Genomic DNA, 25,851 nt, shown 5'->3' on the forward strand with positions numbered 1-25,851 from the left:
ATGTCCTGATATTTATGTTCTCCCTTCTGTTCAGGGCTCGGCAAATCCACTCATTCTAGGGCTGTCATCGATAGAAACAATATTGATGTGTCAATGATATTTTTTGGTCAATCTCTTAGATAAATATTCTGCATAGTTATGGGACTTTGTTTTTTGTTACTATACTGTATACATACAGTCTATGTACATACAGTCCACATAATTAATTAATTATGCAATCTTGTGTGCGTCAAATTGCAATGTACTGTGTGGGGTACATTCATCACCTTTAGTGATAGCTCTAGTTAATTTAAATTTATTTTATTTATTTCATAAATACAAATACAACATAATCAAACAGTAATATGAAAAGTAGGCAATAAAACTAAACATAACATTAACACGAAGGTATAAAGCATGCACATGAGCAAATAGGTTGTTAATCTAACTTAATTATCGATATATCGATGTATCGTCGATATTTGTTATCCGATATATTGGTATCGTTGATATGCGTAAGACCCAATCAATGACAGCCCTAACTCATTCCCTCGTTGATATGAGTAGAAATGAGCTACAGAACTTGCTGCAGTCCTTCAGGATGAGTGCAATTTTTGACAACAGATACAATAAATCTAAGTTGTGAAGAATGCGTGATAGCTAAAAGATCTAGAATAAAAGTTAATTTGTTGATCTCCACTCTAAAATACTCCCACCTCTGTTACGGTACACATTATGATTGCATTAGTCAGATGCTCAATATTCAAAAATAAGATTCTGGTAAGTACCATTTTTAACAGACTTTAAAGTATATGCTGTTTTTTTTAGCTCACCTGTCACGAAGTGACAAGGTGAGCTGTTGTGACCGGTTGATGTCCGTCGTCCGTTGTCCGTCAACAATTTCTAAAAAAATCTTCTTCTTGAAAACCACTGGGCAGAATTACACCAAACTTCACAGAAATGATCCTTGGATGGCCCCCTTTCAAATTTGTTCAAAGAATTGAATTCCATGCAGAACTCTGGTTGCCATGGCAACCGAAAGGAAAAACTTTAAAAATCTTCCTGTTCAAAACCACAGGGCCTATACTAGGGCTTTGATATCTGGTGGTCCTCTACCAGAATTGTTCAAATTATCCCCCTACGGTCAAATATGGCCTCGCCCCGGAGGTCACATAGTTTGTATGGACTTATATAGCGAAAACTAGGGCTTTGATATTTGGTATGTAGCATCATCTAGTGGTCCTCGACCAAGATTGTTCAAATTATCCCCTATGGTTAAATATGGCCCCGCCCCGGGAGTCCCAAGTTTAACATAGACTTATATAGGAAAAAGGTTTAAAAATCTTCTTGTCTGAAACCACAACACTTAGAACTTTGATATTTGGTTTGTAGCATTGTCTTATGGTCCTCAACCAAAATTGTTCAAATTGTACCCATGGGGTGAAAAGAGGCCATGCCCTTGGGGTCCCAAGTTTTTATATAGACTTATATAGAAAAAAACTTTAAAAATCTTCTTGTCTGAAACCATACGACCTAGGCTTTTGATATGATGCATTGTCTAGTAGTCCTCTACCAAAATTGTTCAATTATGCCCCAAGGGTTAAAAGAGGCACCGCCCTGGGGTCACTTAGTTATTATGTGAGTTATATAGGAAAAAATACTAAAAATCATCTGATCCTATTTCCAAGACTGTTTAATTATAATTACCTGATAACACCAAGTAACATGTTGTCACTTGACTGTGACCTTGACCTACTGACCTACCTTCTTGTTTTTAGCTCACCTGTCACAAAGTGACAAGGTGAGCTTTTGTGATCGCGCAGTGTCCGTCGTCCGTCGTCCGTCCGTCCGTCCGTGCGTCCGTCCGTCCGTAAACTTTTTGCTTGTGACCACTCTAGAGGTCACATTTTTCATGGGATCTTTATGAAAATTGGTCAGAATGTTCATCTTGATGATATCTAGGTCAAGTTCGAAACTGGGTCATGTGCGGTCAAAAACTAGGTCAGTAGGTCTAAAAATAGAAAAACCTTGTGACCACTCTAGAGGTCACATTTTTCATGGGATCTTCATGAAAGTTGGTCAGAATGTTCATCTTGATGATATCTAGGTCAAGTTCGAAACTGGGTCACGTGCGATCAAAAACTAGGTCAGTAGGTCTAAAAATAGAAAAAACCTTGTGACCACTCTAGAGGTCACATTTTTCATGGGATCTTCATGAAAATTGGTCAGAATGTTCATCTTGATGATATCGAGGTCAAGTTCGAAACTGGGTCACGTGCGGTCAAAAACTAGGTCAGTAGGTCTAAAAATAGAAAAACCTTGTGACCACTCTAGAGGTCACATTTTTCATGGGATCTTCATGAAAGTTGGTCAGAATGTTCATCTTGATGATATCTAGGTCAAGTTCGAAACTGGGTCACGTGCGGTCAAAAACTAGGTCAGTAGGTCTAAAAATAGAAAAACCTTGTGACCACTCTAGAGGTCACATTTTTCATGGGATCTTCATGAAAGTTGGTCAGAATGTTCATCTTGATGATATCTAGGTCAAGTTCGAAACTGGGTCATGTGCGGTCAAAAACTAGGTCAGTAGGTCTAAAAATACAAAAACCTTGTGACCACTCTAGAGGTCACATTTTTCATGGGATCTTCATGAAAGTTGGTCAGAATGTTCATCTTGATGATATCTAGGTCAAGTTCGAAACTGGGTCACGTGCAGTCAAAAACTAGGTCAGTAGGTCTAAAAATAGAAAAACCTTGTGACCACTTTAGAGGTCACATTTTTCATGGGATCTTTATGAAAGTTGGTCAGAATGTTCATCTTGATGATATCTAGGTCAGATTCGAAACTGGGTCACGTGCGGTCAAAAACTAGGTCAGTAGGTCTAAAAATAGAAAAACCTTGTGACCGCTCTAGAGGTCACATTTTTCATGGGATCTTCATGAAAGTTGGTCAGAATGTTCATCTTGATGATATCTAGGTCAAGTTTGAAACTGGGTCACGTGCAGTCAAAAACTAGGTCAGTAGGTCTAAAAATAGAAAAACCTTGTGACCGCTCTAGAGGTCACATTTTTCATGGGATCTTTATGAAAGTTGGTCAGAATGTTCATCTTGATGATAACTAGGTCAAGTTCGAAACTGGGTCACGTGCCTTCAAAAACTAGGTCAGTAGGTCTAAAAATAGAAAAACCTTGTGACCACTCTAGAGGTCACATTTTTCATGGGATCTTCATGAAACTTGGTCAGAATGTTCATCTTGGTGATATCTAGGTCAAGTTCGAAACTGGGTCACGTGCCTTCAAAAACTAGGTCAGTAGGTCTAAAAATAGAAAAACCTTGTGACCACTCTAGAGGTCACATTTTTCATGGGATCTTCATGAAAGTTGGTCAGAATGTTCATCTTGATGATATCTAGGTCAAGTTCGAAACTGGGTCACGTGCGGTCAAAAACTAGGTCACTAGGTCTAAAAATAGAAAAACCTTGTGACCACTCTAGAAGTCACATTTTTCATGGGATCTTTATGAAAGTTGGTCAGAATGTTCATCTTGATGATATCTAGGTCAAGTTCGAAACTGGGTCACGTGCCTTCAAAAACTAGGTCAGTAGGTCTAAAAATAGAAAAACCTTGTGACCTCTCTAGAGGCCATATATTTCAAAAGATCTTCATGAAAATTGGTCAGAACATTCACCTTGATGATATCTAGGTCAAGTTCGAAACTCGGTCACGTGCCATCAAAAACTAGGTCAGTAGGTCAAATAATAGAAAAACCTTGTGACCTCTCTAAAGGCCATATTTTTCATGGGATCTGTATGAAAGTTGGTCTGAATGTTCATCTTGATGATATCTAGGTCAAGTTCGAAACTGGGTCACGTGCTGTCAAAAACTAGGTCAGTAGGTCTAAAAATAGAAAAAAAAACGATGTCATACTTAAAACTGGGTCATGTGGGAAGAGGTGAGCGATTCAGGACCATCATGGTCCTCTTGTTTGAGATACAGCCTTGAAATTTTGATGACATAAACCTTTTTGCACATAAAACTGAATTTCATTGACCATGAATGTGACCTACTGACTTTCTTAATATTTTATCATCAGTTTGACATTTGAAACATGTAGCTCATATGACTCAGGTGAGCGATCCAGGGTCATCATGACCCTCTTGTTTTAGCTCACCTGAGCACAAAGTTCTCAAGGTTAGGTATAGTGACCAGTCATTGTCTGGCGTCCGTCGTGCGTTGTCCAACAACGTTGACCTTGTGAACACTACGCAGTAGTGATCCAATCTATATGAGATTGGTCAGAATATTTGTCTTGATGATTTTTAGGACAGGGTCAAATCTGGGTCATGTGGGGTTAAAAACTAGGTCACTAGGTTAAATCAAAGGAAAAGCTTGTGAACATTCTAGAGGCTACAGTTGTGACCCAGTCTTTATGGAACTTGGTCAGAATGTTTGTCTTGATGACCGCTAGGTCAAGTTCAAATCTGGGTCAATGAAATGAATTCAATCCATTGGAGCAATAGCTCGGCTTTTGTGAAAATATTGTATTGTCTCCTGTATCAGTGACAATATATTCTTATATCGCTCTGAAAACAAACAAATATCCTCTATTTCTTAAATGGAAATTTATCTTCTACTAATAGTTCATGTTTAAAAATTGTTTGTTATTTAAGTAAAATATTAAGGAAGTTGTCCTCTTCATGTGAGTGACTTACTCATTTAAAGGACTGTCATGAAGTTGAAGACTAAATAGAACATCTCTTTATATCTTTATAGTCTAAAGTTCAGTCAGGGAGGTGATATTTTAGTTGAATTCTTTAGTAACCAAACAATAACATTCATGGTCACAACTTCACATGAAGTTAAACATTCATGGAATCGGGTTTGATTAATCATTAAGATATTTGACATGCTTTATGAATGTTTTGTCCTTGTTGATAATTATGATATTCTGGATTTAATATGGTGGTGCTCTTAACAGGCTGATATATTTTGATAAGATTTGGCATACTGAATTAGCCTGAATTGTCTGCACTAAATTAAGTTCTACCTTTGACAGTTTTACCTAATCCTACTGTCATTATAATTGCTTTAATAGGACTATGGTCAGTGTACATATACTGAAAGAATGCACTCTTTTACAACATCATAATTTTTACTAGGTGGACTGGCTGGTGAACTAAAGAAAAAGCAGGATGACACACTAACTCCCACTCAATGGAATGCATTGAATACACAACCACAGAGTGTTGGATGTCTCATAGCGTATGGAGATAATCGTGGGACGGTGTTTAGGGTTGGAACATGCTATGCTATGACAGCATTCCATATCTTCTCTGATATAGTCAGAATAGGTATGTTTTTGTGCTACCCAAATTTTTAGCTCGACTATTCGAAGTAAAGTCATAGCTATTCAACTCACCTTGGCGTCGGTGTCACACCTTGGTTAAAGTTTTGCATGCAAGTACATACAGCTATCATTTAAAGGCATATAAAATGTGGCTTTGGAAGTTATTTTTTCTTTTACTTGGTCAATTACCAACCTCACTGGAACAAGTTCCATTACTCTGACATCATTACTCTGACATGTATTTTGAGCAAATTATGCCCCCTTTTGGACTTAGAAAATCCTGGTTAAAGTTTTACATGCAAGTTACTACCTCCAAAACTAATGCAGATATTGAATTGAAACTTCACATTTGTCTTTGGGGTTAAAAAACTAGTTTATAGCACCAAGTCCCATAACTCTGACCTTCATTTTGGTCAAATTATGTCCCCTTTTGGACTTAGAAATTCCTGGTTAAAGTTCTGCGTGCAAGTACATACAGCTATTACTTAAAGGCATATAGATTTGAAACTTATTTTTTCTTTTTCTAGATCACTTATCAACCTCATTTGGTCATGTCCCATAACTCTGACATGTATTTTGAGCAAATTATGCCCCCCTTTTGGACTTAGAAAATCCTGGTTAAAGTTTTACATGCAAGTTACTATCTCCAAAACTAATGCAGACATTGAAATGAAACTTCACATGTGTCTTCAGGGTTACAAAACTAGTTGATAGCACCAAATCCCATAACTCTTACATGTATTTTGGCCAAGTTATGCCACCTTTTGGACTTAGAATATCCTGGTTAAAGTTTTACATGCAAGTTACTATCTCCAAAACTAATGCAGATATTGAATTGAAACTTTTGGACTTAGAATTCCTGGTTAATGTTTTGTGTGTAAGTACATACAGCATTTACTAAAAGGCATATAGATTTGAAACTTATTTTTTCCTTTTCTAGATCAAATACCAACCTCACTAGGTCATGTCCCATAACTCTTACATGTATTTTGAGCAAATTATGCCCCCTTTTGGACTTAGAAAATCCTGATTAAAATTTTACATGCAAGGTGCTATCTCCAAAACTAATGCAGATATTGAAATGAAACTTCACATGTGTCATCAGGGTTACAAAACTAGTTGATAGCACTAAGTCCCATAACTCTTACATGTATTTTGGCCAAATTATGCCCCCTTTTGGAGTTTGAAATTCCTGGTTAAATTTTTGCATGCAAGTATATACAGCTATTACTAAAAAGCATATAGATTTGAAACTTATTTTTATCTTTTTCTAGATCAAATACCAACTTTACTAGGTCATGTCCCATAACTTACATGTATTTTGGCCAAGTTATGCCACCTTTTGGACTTAGAAAATCCTGGTTAAAATTTTACATGCAAGTTACTATCTCAAAAACTAATGCAGATATTCAATTGAAACTTTTGGACTTAGAATTCCTGGTTAATGTTTTGTGTGTAAGTACATACAGCTATTACTAAAAGGCATATAGATTTGAAACTTATTTTTTCTTTTTCTAGATCAAATACCAACCTCACTAGGTCATGTCCCATAACTCTTACATGTATTTTGAGCAAATTATGCCCCCTTTTGGACTTAGAAAATCCTGATTAAAATTTTACATGCAAGGTGCTATCTCCAAAACTAATGCAGATATTGAAATGAAACTTCACATGTGTCATCAGGGTTACAAAACTAGTTGATAGCACTAAGTCCCATAACTCTTACATGTATTTTGGCCAAATTATGCCCCCTTTTGGAGTTTGAAATTCCTGGTTAAATTTTTGCATGCAAGTATATACAGCTATTACTAAAAAGCATATAGATTTGAAACTTATTTTTATCTTTTTCTAGATCAAATACCAACTTTACTAGGTCATGTCCCATAACTTACATGTATTTTGGCCAAGTTATGCCACCTTTTGGACTTAGAAAATCCTGGTTAAAATTTTACATGCAAGTTACTATCTCAAAAACTAATGCAGATATTCAATTGAAACTTTTGGACTTAGAATTCCTGGTTAATGTTTTGTGTGTAAGTACATACAGCTATTACTAAAAGGCATATAGATTTGAAACTTATTTTTTCCTTTTCTAGATCAAATACCAACCTCACTAGGTCATGTCCCATAACTCTTACATGTATTTTGAGCAAATTATGCCCCCTTTTGAACTTAGAAAATCGTGGTTAAAATTTTACATGCAAGGTGCTATCTCCAAAACTAATGCAGATATTGAAATGAAACTTCACATGTGTCATCAGGGTTACAAAACTAGTTGATAGCACTAAGTCCCATAACTCTTACATGTATTTTGGCCAAATTATGCCCCCCTTTTGGAGTTTGAAATTCCTGGTTAAATTTTTGCGTGCAAGTATATACAGCTATTACTGAAAAGCATATAGATTTGAAACTTATTTTTATCTTTTTCTAGATCAAATACCAACTTTACTAGGTCATGTCCCATAACTCTGACATGTATTTTGAGCAAATTATGTCCCCTTTTGGACTTAGAAAATCCTGGTTAAAATTTTACATGCAAGTTACTATCTCAAAAACATATGCAGATATTCAATTGAAACTTCACATGTGTCTTCTGGGTTATAAAACTAGTTGAAAGCATCAAGTCCCGTAACTCTGACATGCATTTTGGCAAAACTATGACCCCTTTGGACTTAGAAAATCCTGGTTTAATTTTTGCATGCAAGTATATACAGCTATAACTTAAAGGTTTATAGATTTATAACTTATTTTTTCCTTTTCTAGATCAATAACTAACCTCACTGGATCAAGAGCTATAACTCTGACATGTATTTTGGGCAAAATCCACCCCCTTTTGGACTTGGGAAATTCTGGTGAAAGCTTGTGTGCAAGTTACTATCTGTAGAACAAATGCAGATATAACGTTGAAACTTCACATGTGCCTTGGGAGTTATTAGACTAGTTGATTGCGTGAAGTCCCATAACTCTGACATGCATTTTGGTCAAATTATGTCCCTTTTGAAGTTAAAACTTTTGGTTAAAATTTAGCACTGCTGCTACTGGATTGAAACTCTTAAGATATTTTAATATTTTGGGTAATATTTTCCTGCTTCTGGGACAATATTTCGAATAGTCGAGCATTGGCTGTCTTACAGACAGCTCTTGTTTTTCTGGAGGTGGTCGGGGCACTTAAGAGTTAATTTTATCTGTCCATTCATCTGTCCACAGGATTTTTGTCATGCATCTGGCAAAGTTATTTGACCCGGAGTCATCAAACCTCCCTTCCAGTATCTGAAGTTGTGCACCTGGTGTTTTAATTTAGATCTCATACAGCCAAACAAGTTATGGCCATTGACTTAGTCAAAATATCCTGAAAAGGGCCTATGTTTGTGTTGCATGTATTTCAATGTAGGGATAATACACGTTTTTTTGTGTATTAACGTCTGCAGAAGCCCGCGGGATTGTGACCGAGACCGAAGGTTGAGGTCACAAACATATCCCAAGAGCTTCTGCAGATGTTAATACACAAAACAAACGTGTATTGTTGCTATTCTTGCATAAAAACAATACACAACGACTTTATGTATTGTTTTATATGTGATGACTTGACGATTCCGGTACATTTTTAGCTCACCTGTCACATAGTGACAAGGTGAGCTTTTGTGATCACGCAGCGTCCGTCGTCCGTCGTCCGTGCGTAAACTTTTCCTTGTGACATCTCTAGAGGTCACATTTTTTGTGGGATCTTTATGAAAGTTGGTCAGAATGTTCATCTTGATGATATCTAGGTCAAGTTCGAAACTGGGTCACGTGCCATCAAAAACTAGGTCAGTAGGTCTAAAAATAGAAAAACCTTGTGACCTCTCTAGAGGCCATATATTTCACAAGATCTTCATGAAAATTGGTCAGAATGTTCACCTTGATGATATCTAGGTCAAGTTCGAAACTGGGTCATGTGGGGTCAAAAACTAGGTCAGTAGGTCTTAAAATAGAAAAACCTTGTGACCTCTCTAGAGGCCATATTTTTCATGAGATCTTCATGAATATTGGTCAGAATGTTCACCTTGATGATATCTAGGTCAAGTTCAAAACTGGGTCATGTGGGGTCAAAAACTAGGTCATTAGGTCTAAAAATAGAAAAACCTTGTGACCTCTCTAGAGGCCATATTTCTCAATGGATCTTCATGAAAATTGGTCAGAATGTTCACCTTGATGATATCTAGGTCAAGTTCGAAACTGGGTCACGTGGGTTTAAAAACTAGGTCAGTAGATCTAAAAATAGAAAAACCTTGTGACCTCTCTAGAGGCCATATTTTTCATGAGATCTTCATGAATATTGGTCAGAATGTTCACCTTGATGATATCTAGGTCAGGTCTGAAACTGGGTCATGTGGGGTCAAAAACTAGGCCAGTAGGTCTAAAAATAGAAAAACCTTGTGACCTCTCTAGAGGCCATATTTCTCAATGGATCTTCATGAAAATTGGTCAGAATGTTCACCTTGATGATATCTAGGTAAAGTTCGAAACTGGGTCACGTGCGATCAAAAACTAGGTCAGTAGGTCTAAAAATAGAAAAACCTTGTGACCTCTCTAGAGGCCATATTTTTCAATGGATCTTCATGAAAATTAGTCAGAATGTTTACCTTGATGATATCTAAGTCAAGTTCGAAACTGGATCACGTGGGATTAAAATAGATCTAAAAATAGAAAAACCTTGTGACCTCTCTAGAGGCCAATTTTTTCATGAGATCTTCATGAATATTGGTCAGAATGTTCACCTTGATGATATCTAGGTCAAGTTCGAAACTGGGTCACGTGGGGTCAAAAACTAGGTCAGTAGGTCTAAAAATAGAAAAACCTTGTGACCTCTCTAGAGGCCATATTTCTCAATGGATCTTCATGAAAATTGGTGAGAATGTTCAGCTTGATGATATCTAGGTCAGGTTTGTAACTGGGTCATGTGCGGTCAAAAAATAGGTCAGTAGGTCGAAAAATAGAAAAACCTTGTGACCTCTCTAGAGGCCATATTTTTCACGAGATCTTCATGAAAATTGGTGAGAATGTTGACCTTGATGATATCTAGGTCAAGTTTAAAAGTGGGTCACGTGCCTTCAAAAACTAGGTCATTAGGTCAAATAATAGAAAAACCTTGTGACCTCTCTAGAGGCCATATTTTTCAATGGATCTTCATGAAAATTGGTCAGAATTTTTTATCTTGATGATATCTAGGTCACATGTGCTCAAAAACTAGGTCACTATGTCAAATAATAGAAATAACGACGTCATACTCAGTTCAACACTGGGTCATGTGGGGATAGGTGAGCGATTCAGGACCATCATGGTCCTCTTGTTTATTTACCATTCTTGTTGTTCTTGGAAATGGTAAACAAGTTTTAAATATCCGTATCCAGGGCCCAGAAATAAACAACACTATCAAAAGCGCATCCTGAATGTTTTTATTAATAAGCGGTTTTTTATGCCCCCAAAGGGAGGTATATAGTTTTTGAACCGTCTGTCGGTCTGTCTGCAATTTTCATGTCCGGTCCATATCTTTGTCATCCATGGATGGATTTTCAAATAACTTGGCATGAATGTGTACCACAGTAAGACGACGTGTTGCGCGCAAGACCCAGGTCCGTAGCTCAAAGGTCAAGGTCACAGACGTTAAAGGTCATTTTTCATGATAGTGCATTCGTGTCCGGTCCATATCTTTGTCATCCATGGATGGATTTTCAAATAACTTGGCATGAATGTGTACCACAGTAAGACGACATGTCGCGCGCAAGACCCAGGTCCGTAGCTCAAAGGTCAAGGTCACACTTAGACGTTAAAGGTCATTTTTAGCTCACCTGTCACAAAGTGACAAGGTGAGCTTTTGTGATTGTGCAGTGTCCGTCGTCCGTACGTGCGTACGTGCGTCCGTGCGTCCGTAAACTTTTGCTTGTCACCACTCTAGAGGTCACATTTTTCATGGGATCTTTATGAAAGTTAGTCAGAATGTTCATCTTGATGATATCTAGGTCAAGTTCGAAACTGGGTCACATGCCGTCAAAAACTAGGTCAGTAGGTCTAAAAATAGAAAAACCTTGTGACCTCTCTAGAGGCCAAATATTTCACAAGATCTTCATGAAAATTGGTCAGAATGTTAACCTTGATGATATCTAGGTCAAGTTCGAAACTGGGTCACGTGCCATCAAAAACTAGGTCAGTAGGTCTAAAAATAGAAAAACCTTGTGACCTCTCTAGAGGCCATATATTTCACAAGATCTTCATGAAAATTGGTCAGAATGTTTATCTTGATGATATCTAGGTCAAGTTCGAAACTGGGTCACGTGCCTTCAAAAACTAGGTCAGTAGGTCTAAAAATAGAAAAACCTTGTGACCTCTCTAGAGGCCATATATTTCACAAGATCTTCATGAAAATTGGTCAGAACGTTCACCTTGATGATATCTAGGTCAGTTTCGAAACTGGGTCACGTGCCTTCAAAAACTAGGTCAGTAGGTCAAATAATAGAAAAACCTTGTGACCTCTCTAAAGGCCATATTTTTCATGGGATCTGTATGAAAGTTGGTCTGAGTGTTCATCTTGATGATATCTAGGTCAGGTTCGAAAGTGGGTCACGTGCGGTCAAAAACTAGGTCAGTAGGTCTAAAAATAGAAAAACCTTGTGATCTCTCTAGAGGCCATATATTTCATGAGATCTTCATGAAAATTGGTCAGAATGTTCATCTTGATGATATCTAGATCAAGTTCGAAAGTGGGTCACGTGCCATCAAAAACTAGGTCAGAGGTCAAGTAATAAAAAAACCTTGTGACCCCTCTAGAGTCCATATTTTTCATGGGATCTGTATGAAAGTTAGTCTGAATGTTTATCTTGATGATATCTAGATCGAGTTCGAAAGTGGGTCACGTACCTTCAAAAATTAGGCCAGTAGGTCAAATAATAGAAAAACCTTGTGACCTCTCTAAAGGCCATATTTTTCATGGGATCTTTATGAAAATTGGTCTGAATGTTTATCTTGATGATATCTAGGTCAAGTTTGAAACTGGGTCAACTGCGATCAAAAACTAGGTCAGTAGGTCTAAAAATAGAAAAACCTTGTGACCTCTCTAGAGGCCATACTTGTGAATGGATCTTCATGAAAATTGGTCAGAATGTTCACCTTGATGATATCTAGGTCATTTTTGAAACTGGGTCACGTGCCTTAAAAAACTAGGTTAGTAGGTCAAATAATAAAAAAACCTTGTCACCTCTCTAGAGGCCATACTTTTCATGGGATCTGTATGAAAGTTGGTCTGAATGTTCATCTTGATGATATCTAGGTCAGATTTGAAACTGGGTCAACTGCGATCAAAAACTAGGTCAGTAGGTCTAAAATTATTAAAATCTTTTGACCTCTCTAGAGGCCATATTTTTCAATGGATCTTCATGAAAATTGATCTGAATGTTCACCTTGATGATATCTAGGTCAGTTTCGAAACTGGGTCACGTGCGGTCAAAAACTAGGCCAGTAGGTATAAAAATAGAAAAACCTTGTGACCTCTCTAGAGGCCATATTTTTCATGAGATCTTCATGAAAATTAGTGAGAATGTTCACCTTGATGATATCTAGGTAAAGTTCAAAACAGGGTCACATATCTGCGAAAACTAGGTCAATAGGTCAAATAATAGAAAAACCTTGTGACCTCTCTAGAGACCATATTTTTCAATGGATCTTCATGAAAATTGGTCAGGATTTTTTATCTTGATAATACCTAGGTCATGTTCAAAACTAGGTCACTATGTCAAATAATAGAAAAAACGACGTCATACTCAAAACTGGGTCATGTGGGAAGAGGTGAGCGATTCAGGACCATCATGGTCCTCTTGTTCATGATAGTGCATTCGTGTCCGGTCCATATCTTTGTCATCCATTGATGGATTTTCAAATAACTTGGCATGAATGTGTACCGCAGTAAGACGACGTGTCGCGCGCAAGACCCAGGTCCGTAGCTCAAAGGTCAAGGTCACACTTAGACGTTATAGGTCATATTTCATGATAGTGCATTGATGGGCGTGTCCGGTCCATATCTCTGTCATTCATGCATGGATTTTAAAATTATTGGGCATGAATGTGTGGCACAGTAAGATGACTTGTCACGCGCAAGACCCAGGTCCGTAAGTCAAAGGTCCTAAGCTCTAACATCGGCCATAACTATTCATTCAAAGTGCCATCGGGGGCATGTGTCATCCTATGGAGACAGCTGTTGTTTTATCTCTCATTATTACAAACATAAAATAACCAATAATTGTTCATATCACTTCACAATTTGGTGCACTCAAGCATAATTTCAAGAATAATAACTTTACATTCGAGTTATATAGAGTACGGACACAGTTTGGAGTACGGATGAGTACGAACGTAGTGTCAAGCTTCCAAGCTGTTTATATAAATTTTTCGAGAAATTAGATAAAAACATACTGACTGATACTTACCAAAATCATAAATATGATTTCTAAAAACAAAGAATCGCACAGGTTACATGCAATTCTTTAATAATCACAGTTGTCTACAAAATCTGAATCGATGCCGAGTTCTAAAAAGGGGAGTAAACAAGGGAAGAAACGAGTACGAACATTGTTGGGGGCAGCACATTTGGCGTTAGTTACACTGATACAGCAAAACATTCTATGGTTTAGATTGCATCTTTTATGCTTCCAAGAAGAAGTTTTTTTGAAAGAAACAAGACGCAGATACCAGATGTCAATCTGCGTAGAAATAAATATACGTCCCTGGGAAAGTATTTCAAAAATAAAAATCGGGTATTATCAGCACGTGAATTGCCTTGTTTGCACACGATTTTTCTCCCGTTAATACATGGGCGGATCCAGTGAAAAAAGTATTTTTTATGCAAGAAAAAGTATTTGACCCAGGATTATGAAACATCACAGGATTTTATTCAGCATGTGAATTTGTGCATCTGGTGTTTTGTTAGCTCACCTGTCACATAGTGACAAGGTGAGCTTTTGTGATCACCCTTCGTCCGTCGTCAGTCCGTCCGTCCATGCGTGCGTGCGTGCGTCCGTGCGTCAACAATTTCGTGTCTGCACGATAGTGGTTTCATTTATGATTTAATTTTTAACCAAACTTGCACACAACTTGTATCACCATAAGATCTCGGTTCCTTTCTTGAACTGGCCAGATCCCATTATGGGTTCCAGAGTTATGGCCCCTGAAAGGGCCAAAATTAGCTATTTTGACCTTGTCTGCACAATAGCAGCTTTATTTATAACTTGATTTTTACCAAACTGGCACAGAACTTGTATCACCATAAGATCTTGGTTCCTTTCTTGAACTGGCCAGATTTCAGTATGGGTTCCAGAGTTATGGCCCCTGAAAGGGCCAGAATGAGCTATTTTGACCTTGTCTGCACAATAGCAGCTTCATTTATGATTTTATTTTAACCAAACTTGCACACAACTTGTATCACCATAAGATCTTGGTTCCTTTCATCAACTGGCGAAATTCCGTTATGGGTTCCAGGGTTATGGCCCCTGAAAGGGCCAGAATTAGCTATTTTGACCTTGTCTGCACAATAGCAGCTTCATTTATGATTTGAATTTAATCAAACTTGCACAAAACTTGTGTCACCATAAGATCTTGATTACTTTTTTAAACCGGCCAGATCCCTTAATGGGTTCCAGAGTTATGGCCCCTGAAAGGGCCAAAATTAGCTATTTTGACCTTGTCTGCACAATAGCAGCTTCATTTATGATTAGATTTTAACCAAACTTGCACACAACTTGTATTACCACAAGATCTTGGTTCCTTTCTTGAACTGGCCAGATTCCATCATGGGTTCCAGAGTTATGGCCCCTTAAAGGTCCAAAATCGGCTATTTTGGCTTTTGCAGCCATATAGATACTTCATTTATGGTTTTATTTGATACAAACTTCCAAAATATCTTCAACAACAATAAATCTTGGATTCCATGACAAATCAGATCCAGTCGTAGGTTCCAGAGTTATTTTATATCTGATTACCTCCCCTGATTGTAATCAAAATGGATTTATATCAGTAAGTACTTATAGGACTTATTTGAAATTTCATTATTGTCATTAGTTGGACTGAGCCAGTCAGGGTAGATAACTATGGACTGATTTTATGTTAAATTACCTCCCTTTATTTCAAATTAAAATGGGTATATCTCCGTAACTAATGAAGATACTGATCTGAAATTTCATTTATGTCAACAGATTTATTTGGCAGATCCTTCTTTTGTTCACTTACAATAATTTTTTTTTTAATTACTTCCCTTTTACATTACTATAAATAGCTTATTTTTAGTAACTTTTTTATTATTGGCCGTAGGGAAAAACCGAGACCACTTTTCTGTAGTACAACATGGATGGTACCTCCAATTTTTAGGTGTATTTTGACATATCTGTACCTTGTAATAATTTTTTTTTCTTTTTGGTTAAATTTCTTCCCATTGTTGTTCCTGTCCTTTGGACCTTCTTGTCCTCAAGTGCAGTGATAACAGGTGAGCGATATAGGTCCATCATGGCCCTCTTGTTAGAGATTTTGTTCAAGCAGACCAGAGTTATTGCCCTTGACTTATAAATTTAGATAAATCTGCTTTTCAGTATACAAAATTTTTGGCATGCATAACTGTTGAAAGAACGTATCATTTTAGCTGCATTTTAGAGAAGGTTTTTCTTACTTCCTTTTTACTATTGTTTAACTTTTCCTTTTAGGAGATGGTCCAAATGAGGAGGATCAGTTCGACTGGTTGCTGCTAAAGAATGATGAAATATACGTGAACTTTAATGAATCAATAACTGATAAACCAAGGATATTGTCCAAATTAACTTGTATCTTCTATGATAGAAACTTGGATGTAGCTGTCCTTAAGTTTGATCTCATCAGTGACCTTCCACGAAAAATGGTGCTAGATAAATCTGGGTTTTCAAATCCAAAAGCTGTGAACATTATTGGATTTGGACACCCAAGCAATACTTCAAAGAAAAAGATAGACCCATCATGTTCAGTTATCCCTGCTGCAAGTGTCAAGATACGACAAGCTCATGCATGGCTCCAGACAAATAGAATATTCTACAGACAGAAAGTAGATGATCCCAATGTTGTAGACGCTGGATATTACGGGTATGATGATCCACACAAGATAATCTTAAACTGTTACCTCGAGCATGGAGCTTCTGGTGCACCACTTCTGGCTGTAGATAACAAGCGTTGTGTTGTAGTGGTAGGCATTCTTACTAATGGTATCCCAGATTTTTACTTCCGTTTGTCTCCAGCAGACCAAAGGGCTTTTCCCACAGCTTACAGATTTGAATATGGAACAAGAATGAAAGACATCTATCATGCTATTCAGGAAGCTAATCCGGAGTTAGCCAAAGATATTTTTGGGGAACAATGAGATAAAATATGCTGTTGAAACTTGGTACCTCGAACTCGTTTATCTTGAAATTATGGTTATATTGAAAGAATATTCCCTCTTAATGTATTTATTTTCTGTTTAAGACAAATCTGAGATACTGCAACTTCGGTTGTGTGAAAGTAAATATGAAGTCCCTTGAGATACTGTAACTGTGATTCAACTGTAAAGATACCACCTGTGTCGGAGAACAGACAGTGAGGGTTGTGCCATATCTTTTATTCACTGTTTTGTGTCATTATGTTATGCTATGTGTCATAATTGTGACATACTTATCCCAAATTAACATCACAATTCCAGTCATCCTTGTTTAATAGTAGAACAAATTGGGTTGTGTTAGAATTGAAGTTTATGTATAACATGTAAGATAGTTTTCTATGATAAAGGTACTGTGATATCATCGAATGTAGGACGTTTTGGCCAGCGGACGTTTTGGCCCGGACGTTTTTGCCTAGGATCTTTCGTCCTAGGATGTTTTGGCCAGGCATTTTCTGGGGGTAGTTATTAGTTATGAGGAATAAATTTTCATTGACTTACTTGTAGTATCAGTCTAAGAAACTGAATCCCAACGAACAAAAAGAATTTCTTATAATGCTAGCATTAACTTTAATATACAAAACTTCATGTCCCAACGAAACAAAACTATAAAAAAATCTATGCCACAAATTGATCTCATAGTACAGATATATTTTATATGAACTTTTGTTTCAATAAAGTATAAAATGTATTTTTGTTAGAGGATGTGTGTTTTAACATATGATGTGAACAAACTTAACGTTTTTTTTAAGAATATATGTTGTCATTTAGTAGTTGTAAGTGTAATAATAATGTGTTCCTTTTTGGAATTGGCTATATGTTTTGTATAGAAAGTTTTTTTTTTTTTTATAAACAACTAGCATGATTCATGGGTTTGCAAGAAGTCCCAATGTTGTTTTTATCCATCTAAATTCATAGAAAAATAGTATTTAATCCTTGAATGAATTAATTCAGTTGAGAAATGAATCACAGTTTAGTTGTTCCCATTTATGTTCGGAGGCCAAAGGCTTATATGGATCCAGTGTTGCATACTTTTGAAGTTAACATATCTCTAAAACAAACTAAGTGGCTGACTAACAGAGGTTGTTGGAACATGTAAACAGTCCAGTAAAATGCCAAAATCTCATATGTAACATAACATATTAACAAAAATGGTCTCCCAAGCAGTGTGACCTGTGGACTAGATTGCCATTGTGAATGGGGCAATAAAGTGTGCCATGCGGCCGCTGCATGAAAAGAATTCACGCAACGCGGCAGGAATTATGATGGACTTCTTCCGATACCTGGATGATTATTTTACATCGGATGTTGCCTGTAAACACCCCAAAGGATGCCTGGATGTTGCCAGTACAGTCCGCGGACGATTTTGAAGGTAAAATTTTGAACAAAAATCATACAATCTCCATCCAGTTCAAGCAATCCCTGTCCGGCGCCCTGCTGACAGTTGGACAATGCACTGACAATGTGTTTACAAGTTCTCAGAAGGTGAAAGAATTGTCTGGTCGCTGCCGAATTTCAAATTTCCAGGCGCCATCTGATAAACCAAATCTTACCTTGTCACCATCCGATTTACTTGCTGCAGGACAGACACTGGAGGATTTTTCCTAATTTTCCCTTAAATACAGTCTAGCATTCAGTTCACCATTTGTGACTCAGGGGCATAAATTTTAAGTTGTTTCAGAACTAAACATTGTATTATACAAATCAACTTGGCTGAAGTATGTAAAAATGATTAGAAAAGGACACAGTGCTTCCAACTGGTTCTTTCTTAATTTGTTAGGATGTTTCATAAGGTGCAAAAAAAAAAAAATGTGAAAAAGCAACTATCATGAAAATTATGAGGAGATATGTCTGTTGATACATACATGTTACAGACTTCAAAATTATTTTATTTTTTGTGAGAGAAACATATGAGCTGTGCCATGAGAAAATCAACATAGTGGGTTTGCGACCAACATGGATCCAGACCAGACTGCATATCCGCGCAGTCTGGTCAGGATCCATGCTGTTCGCTAACAGTTTCTGTAATTGCAATAGGCTTTGAAAGCTAACAGCATGGATCCTGACCAACCCATTTTATAATGTTGGTTTTTTCATGGCACGGCTCATATACATTCAGTTACATCTCCATTATTTTTGATATTTATCTACCAAGTTGTTGTATCCAGTATAAATATAATGGATAGTCACATGGTTCAAATGCAAATCACTGACTGGAAGAGAAAATTAGATGTATATTAAAGTGCTGTTTCTCCACACTAAATGTTTATTTCATGTTTATGTAGATACTGTGATGTAATTGTTGAAATTTTCAAGTATAGAATTTAAACATAATATATTTCTAACATTTTTATGCATAATATTTTGTTGTTTTGTTTTGCTTACTGTTAGAAAGATACATACCGGTAACCAGTTTGTATTTATTGTTTAAACTTTGTGTTAAATTATTAATTGTGAAACTGAAACATATCATATAATGTTCCATATTTTCACTGTTCTTTGAAAACTCGTATAAGCTATTTTGTTCATTTTCCAGGAGACATTACCCTGAAACTTCTTTTTGGCAAGTCATCAGTGTTGTTTTTGTAAACTGTAGCTCATTTTAAAAAGACTTTTAAGGTTTTCTCTTTAATTTTGTGTATGGTTTTTATCAATGCTTGTTAGTCCAGAAAAAAGAATAAAGTTAAATTCCAGAAGTTGTCTATCTTTTAAAATATTTTTTATCACATATATTGAGTTTTATACTTTCCTATGACTTGGGTACATTTTTGTATTAAATTTGTATTGATTATTTTTATATGTTTCATAAGGACCTTTATCCAAGGAGAATGTTTTAGAAGGGATCAAATTATTTATATTTTTCATGCTTTTGCAAAATCTATTACTGTGAAATCATTTTAAATCGCTGGCATGAAATTTTGCCGACAGTTTTGCACGGGATTTAATTTAGCACATTTTCAATTAAAGAAAGAAATTTAAAAAAAATATTTTTTAGAAATCACCAGCTTGCACAAGTCACTGTCATGTACTGCCTGTCAATTAAAGCAGTCCATTTTATGACCTAGTTAGATAAACAATATGACACTGTCAGACAGTCACTATGGTTCGGTAATGTGTGAAAGAGCATCAAAGGATCAAGTAAAATAAAAGGAGTTTCAAGTCTTTATTATGAATGGCGCTTGTCCAGTCACTCTAAAACTACAATGGTGGGTGCAAATAATTCACGAAGTGGCACTGTTACCTTCAATTACGCAATGTGACAACTTGAAATTTGTTGACGACGAATGAATTTAGACACATAAAAATTCCAAAAATTACATTGTTTTCTGTCAAGGACAAAATTATCAATAAAAGAAATATTTCATTGCATTTGTAAGACGATGACAACGATATAAAACTAGCTTAAGTATTCGAAGCAATCGTAAAGAATAACCAATGAACCAACAGTTATAAATCATTTAATCAGATTTCATAATGATCCATTTTGGTATAAACATATAAGTTCCTATCAAGACAACCTTTAACTGCCGATAACTGTGAAGTTTTGAGAAAAATTGAAATACTAGAGTCTTATACAATACACATATTTCAGACATGAAGTAAACTTGGATAACTATATATTAAATGGTTGAATAATAGCGCGGTCTTAAATTTGCGCATTGTTCGTAGCGTGACATATGGGAAATTCGTCCTGCGTGAACAAAATTGATTTCACAGTAATAGACATACAGAACTGTAACCCTGTATAGTGTTTGATATTAACTTTGGCTTTGGTATTCTAATACTTTTATGTACTCTTGCAGTATGTTTCGTGCAGTTTTTATTGCAATACTAGTTGTTCTATTTTCTGTCTTTTTTTTAATGGGCATTCAAATATTACACTTAAAGAAATTACAGATAGATGTTGGTTTTCGCCCATCAACTTAAGTAGTGCTCTGTATGGTGTTCTTACATGTATGATTAATTGTATGTCTACTCTTCGTTTTGTAGTTTGCCATTGCTGTAGTCACAGTGACATTGATACCTATGTTGTCTAATACAGAATATCTATTCAAGAGTTGTGTCTTAAATGAGAGGAGGTGCTTCCAATTTGTATTATTCAACTGTACTGTGTACATTTAATTTGCTACTATTGTAAATGTGTATAGAATATGTATAATAAGAAAATGCTGGTCTAGTCCTTATAAATTGACTGTAAATCTCATACAAATTGTTTCCTTGTATTCACTTTCTGTACTTTTATTAAATTTATTGTTGTATCTTTGTTAATATCACTTTTGTCATTGTATGAAAGTATATTCATTCAGCATTTGATTAATAGACATATATGACAAATTTGCCAAATACTTACCAAAATATCACTGTATTATTGATCATTTTAATAATCTTTATTTTTACTAAAATAAAAAACCAAAACATCACTGTATTATTGATCATTTTAATAATCTTTATTTTTACTAAAACAAAAAACCAAAATATCACTGTATTATTGATCATTTTAATAATCTTTATTTTTGCTAAAACAAAAAACAAAAATATCACTGTATTATTGATCATTTTAATAATCTTCATTTTTACTAAAACAAAAAAAAAATAAACAAAACAAAACAAACAAAAAAACAACAACAACAAAAAAACAGCCAAAAAAAAATTACCTCTTCCTATTGATGATCTTTTTATATTAAAGGGAATTCCTATAGTTTTTTATGCGCATCTTTCTGCGCAGCCGACACTTTCTATGGAAAACTGAACTGAAGTCAAAATCTCTTGAAACATGTTACAGACAATCTTAAATATGAGGAATCTTGAATGAAATATCATTTTTGATAAGTTTTATCAGTAATCAAATGTTGATACTGGTTTATGTTGTATTGACAAGTATCATGCCTGACAGGTATCTGGCTATTTTTAGCTCACCTGTCACGTAGTGACAGGGTGAGCTTTTGTGATCGCCCTTCGTCTGTCGTCCGTCGTCCATCCACAATTTCTTGTCTGCACGATAGTGGTTTCATTTATGATTTTATTTTAACCAAACTTGCACACAACTTGTATCACCATAAGGTCTCGGTTCCTTTCTTGAACTGGCCAGATCCCATTATAGGTTCCAGAGTTATGGCCCCTGAAAGGGCCAAAATTAGCTATTTTGACCTTGTCTGCACAATAGCAGCTTTATTTATGATTTGATTTTTACCAAACTGGCGCACAACTTGTATCACCATAAGATCTTGGTTCCTTTATTGAACTGGCCAGATTCCATTATGGGTTCCAGAGTTATGGCCCCTGAAAGGGCCAGAACTAGCTATTTTGACCTTGTCTGCACAATAGCAGCTTCATTTATGATTTGATTTTAACCAAACTTGCACACAACTTGTAACACTATAAGATATTGGTTCCTTTCTTGAACTGGCGACATTCCATTATGGGTTCCAGAGTTATGGCCCCTGAAAGGGCCAGAATTGGCTATTTTGACCTTGTCTGCACAATAGCAGCTTCATTTGTGATTTGAATTTAATTAAACTTGCACAAAACTTGTGTCACCATAAGATCTCAGTTCCTTTATTGAACCGGCCAGATCCCTTAATGGGTTCTAGAGTTATGGCCCCTGAAAGGGCCAAAATTAGCTATTTTGACCTTGTCTGCACAATAGCAGCTTCATTTATGATTTGATTTTAACCAAACTTGCACACAACTTGTGACACCACAAGATCTTGGTTCCTTTCTTGAACTGGCCAGATTGCTTCATGGGTTCCAGAGTTATGGCCCCTTAAAGGTCCAAAATTGGCTATTTTGGCTTTTGCAGCCATATAGAGACTTCATTTATGGTTTTATTTGATACAAACTTCCAAAATATCTTCAACAACAATAAATCTTGGATTCCATGACAAATCAGATCCAAATGTAGGTTCCAGAGTTATTTTATATCTGATTACCTCCCCTGATTGTAATCAAAATGGATTTATATCAGTAAGTACGTATAGGACTTATTTGAAATTTCATTATTGTCATTAGTTGGACTGAGCCAATCAGGGTAGATAACTATGGACTGATTTAATGTCAAATTACCTCCCTTTATTTCAAATTAAAATGGGTATATCTCCGTAACTAATGAAGATACTGATCTGAATTTTCATTTATGTCAACAGATTTATTTGGCAGATCCTTCTTTTGTTCACTTACAATAATTTTCTTTTTAATTACTTCCCTTTTATGTTACTATAAATAGCTTATTTTTAGAAACTTTTTTATTATTGGCCGTAGGGAAAAACCAAGACCACTTTTCTGTAATACAACATGGATGGTACCTCCAATTTTTAGGTGTTTTTTGACATATCTGTACCTTTTAAGAATTTTTTTTTCTTTTTGGTTAAATTTCTTCCCTTTGTTGTTCCTGTCCTTTGGACAGATATTTTTTCTGAGGACCTTCTTGTCCTCAAGTGCAATGATAACAGGTGAGCGATATAGGGCCATCATGGCCCTCTTGTTGTGGTTGTGTTTTTACATCGCATTTTAGTGCAAAGACAGTGTTGTTCATATAATGTAAGATAATTGACTTAGTACTGATAAGACAATATCACTTTTCAGATTATTTAGTATTCAATTATAGAAAGAATTAAGAATTTTTAAAACTTTTTTTAACTTCTAGCAGACATACATGTAATCAGTTTGGCCAGGTTCGCGCCATTTTCTGTCCGAACAGGTGTTGTATTCTAGCGGTCTTAACATAAAATTTAGTCTGGTGACCCATACATTTTTATGCTCACAATACTATTATCTATACACAAGAAAAACAGGAAAAAATTCTATGAAATTAAAAATATATTCTTCACTATGGGTATTTTTCATTGAAAAAAAGTTCACAAAAGTAAATATGAAACAATTTTTTTTCATTTGTACCCATTATTGTAAGGATAGAGTATTACAAATACGACTATGATATCTAATAAGTATATAACAAAATCTGTAAAAAAAAAACCGTATTGTGCTGTCTTGATGTATATTTTGGATAGTATTTATAAAAAAGCAGAAAATTATGAAAATGTTGAAAAATCGCTGGCAGTTCTAGCAACAGTGGGTGTGTTCAAAACAATTTTTCACAAAAACAAGCCTGGTGACCTATTGTTTTTATTTGTTCATTGTTTTCAGCACAAATTTTCCTACAGTATATGTGAATTTAAAAAAATTCTATGAAAGGAAAAAAACTATAGGAATTCTCTTTAATACATGTAACTTCAGTTTGATCTTTCATGTTAATTATAATTCAATGTCTCATTTAACCATACTGTTATAAACTTGCTCTGTTGTAGGATTGCTGCGGCTTGCCTGAGGTCTAAGGCCAATACCTGCAAGACTATTAACTTGCAAGCCAATTGGCCATTCAAGTGTTTTACTTGACATCAAAAATAAGTTTTTTCATTGTCAATGTTGGGCTTTGTCCCAGCAAACCTGTTTTGAACTATAGACAGGTAAATAACACAAACCATTGACTGGCACTCTTTATAAATTAAGTCATTTACCAGTAATAAAGCTTAAGACAGGGTGTATTTGAAATTAATAAATACAGTCAAACCAGTCATAAGGATCACCTTTGAATAAAGGTCCCTACTGTAAAACCTGCTTACATGGGTCACTATTTTCTCTGTAAGTTTAACCATAGATAGTATAAATTAACATGTGTTACAAGTGATTCTGCCTTCGCAACCAGTGCAGACCGAGATCAGCCTGCACATCTGTGAAGGCTGATCATGGTCTGCACTTCGCTATTCAGTCAGTAATTTTCAGTGAATACCCCTTCGATTAATAAATTGTTTGCCCAAATTGAATGATGGACCAGTCCATTTTAGAAATTTAGTAGGGTATCGGTTAAAGACAGGTTTGACTGATTCCACATCTGTTTCCTTAGATTTTATGTAGAGTATTGATTTCTTTGCTAGTCTTGTCATTAATCAATATACTCGACCTTGAAAAATATGTAGGTGTCTGTTTTGTTTATTTCACTGTAAATAGATGTCATTGTTATAGTCCAGAGCATTTTTTTACAGTTCCTTAATGGGCATTTTGCTACATGATCCTTTTTTCTTTTTCTTCAAAAACTGAAGAATGACAAATGGAAGATTTATTTGCCTCTTTTTAAATTCTTATTTGGCTCAAAACTCTCTTGGTAGATGACCTGTTAAAGTTTTTAAAAGTTATTGAAAACAGATTCACATTACCTGCAAGTCAGCAAAGAAATGTCTGCTAGTTTAAATTTGTATTTAATGTGCACCACATAGAAATAGCTAGATAAAATTTCTGAATTACTCTAGTCACTTCTGTATATAAATCCATCAGCAGACCATGCAAAACTCCTATATGTACGTACCATGTTCAGTATTAGGTTTTGCATTAATTTTGAGAAATATTTTTCAGTGAATATTTGTTACAGACTGAAGCGGCCTTATCAGCTATTTATTTGTGGTCTTGAATAAATTATTCCATTTAAAATGTAGTGCAATATATTTGAAATGTACACATTTTTCATTGTTTTGTACATTTTACTTTCCAATATACATTTACAGTTGTAATAAATAACATAGGTTGCTAACAAAAGAACTGTGATAAGTACTTTCTTGTCCATTAATTAGTTTAACATATTGTTAGTGTAATGGACAGGCTGCATGGTCAGTAAGTCAAAGGATTGTCATTTAAGTATCATATTGTCTTTCATATCTATCAATTTTTTACTTTACTAAATTTGAACAAGTATTTTAAACATTCTGGATTTATTCATTATCATTTTGTTTGTTGAACATTAATTTGTTGCCAGGTGTGTGAAATATATGCAAGTTGGAGGTCTGAACTGCAATAAATTGTAAATTCTTATGGTTGAGAGACTATTACATTCTTTTTCCCCCTATCTCAGTTTTGAGCAGTAAAAAATGTTTGAATATTCTTTGACAGCATCACCAAAGTTTTTGGATATTTAGAGTGATATGAAAATGGTATGAAACAGGAAGTTCTGATACATATAACAGGTGATATGTCAGTCTTTTAATAATCAGTGACTCTGTAGCAATTTTTTAGCTGCATGACC

At 35.5% G+C, this 25,851-nt stretch overlaps 1 protein-coding gene across 1 annotated transcript in view; it reads left to right on the forward strand.

Annotated features, from left to right (window-relative positions):
• The window catches only part of LOC128553066 (uncharacterized), a 44,423-nt gene extending 18,783 nt beyond the window's left edge, over window positions 1–25,640 (forward strand). Inside the window, exons 5-6 of the mRNA XM_053534176.1 lie at window positions 5,139–5,330; window positions 16,045–25,640. Of these exons, the coding sequence (XP_053390151.1) occupies window positions 5,139–5,330; window positions 16,045–16,727 (875 nt within the window). The 3' untranslated portion in view covers window positions 16,728–25,640. The remainder of the gene's footprint in view (window positions 1–5,138; window positions 5,331–16,044) is intronic.
• The last annotated feature ends 211 nt before the right edge of the window (window positions 25,641–25,851 follow it).

Source organism: Mercenaria mercenaria, unplaced genomic scaffold, assembly GCF_021730395.1.
Source record: "Mercenaria mercenaria strain notata unplaced genomic scaffold, MADL_Memer_1 contig_3447, whole genome shotgun sequence".
Taxonomy (NCBI): Eukaryota; Metazoa; Mollusca; class Bivalvia; order Venerida; family Veneridae; genus Mercenaria; species Mercenaria mercenaria.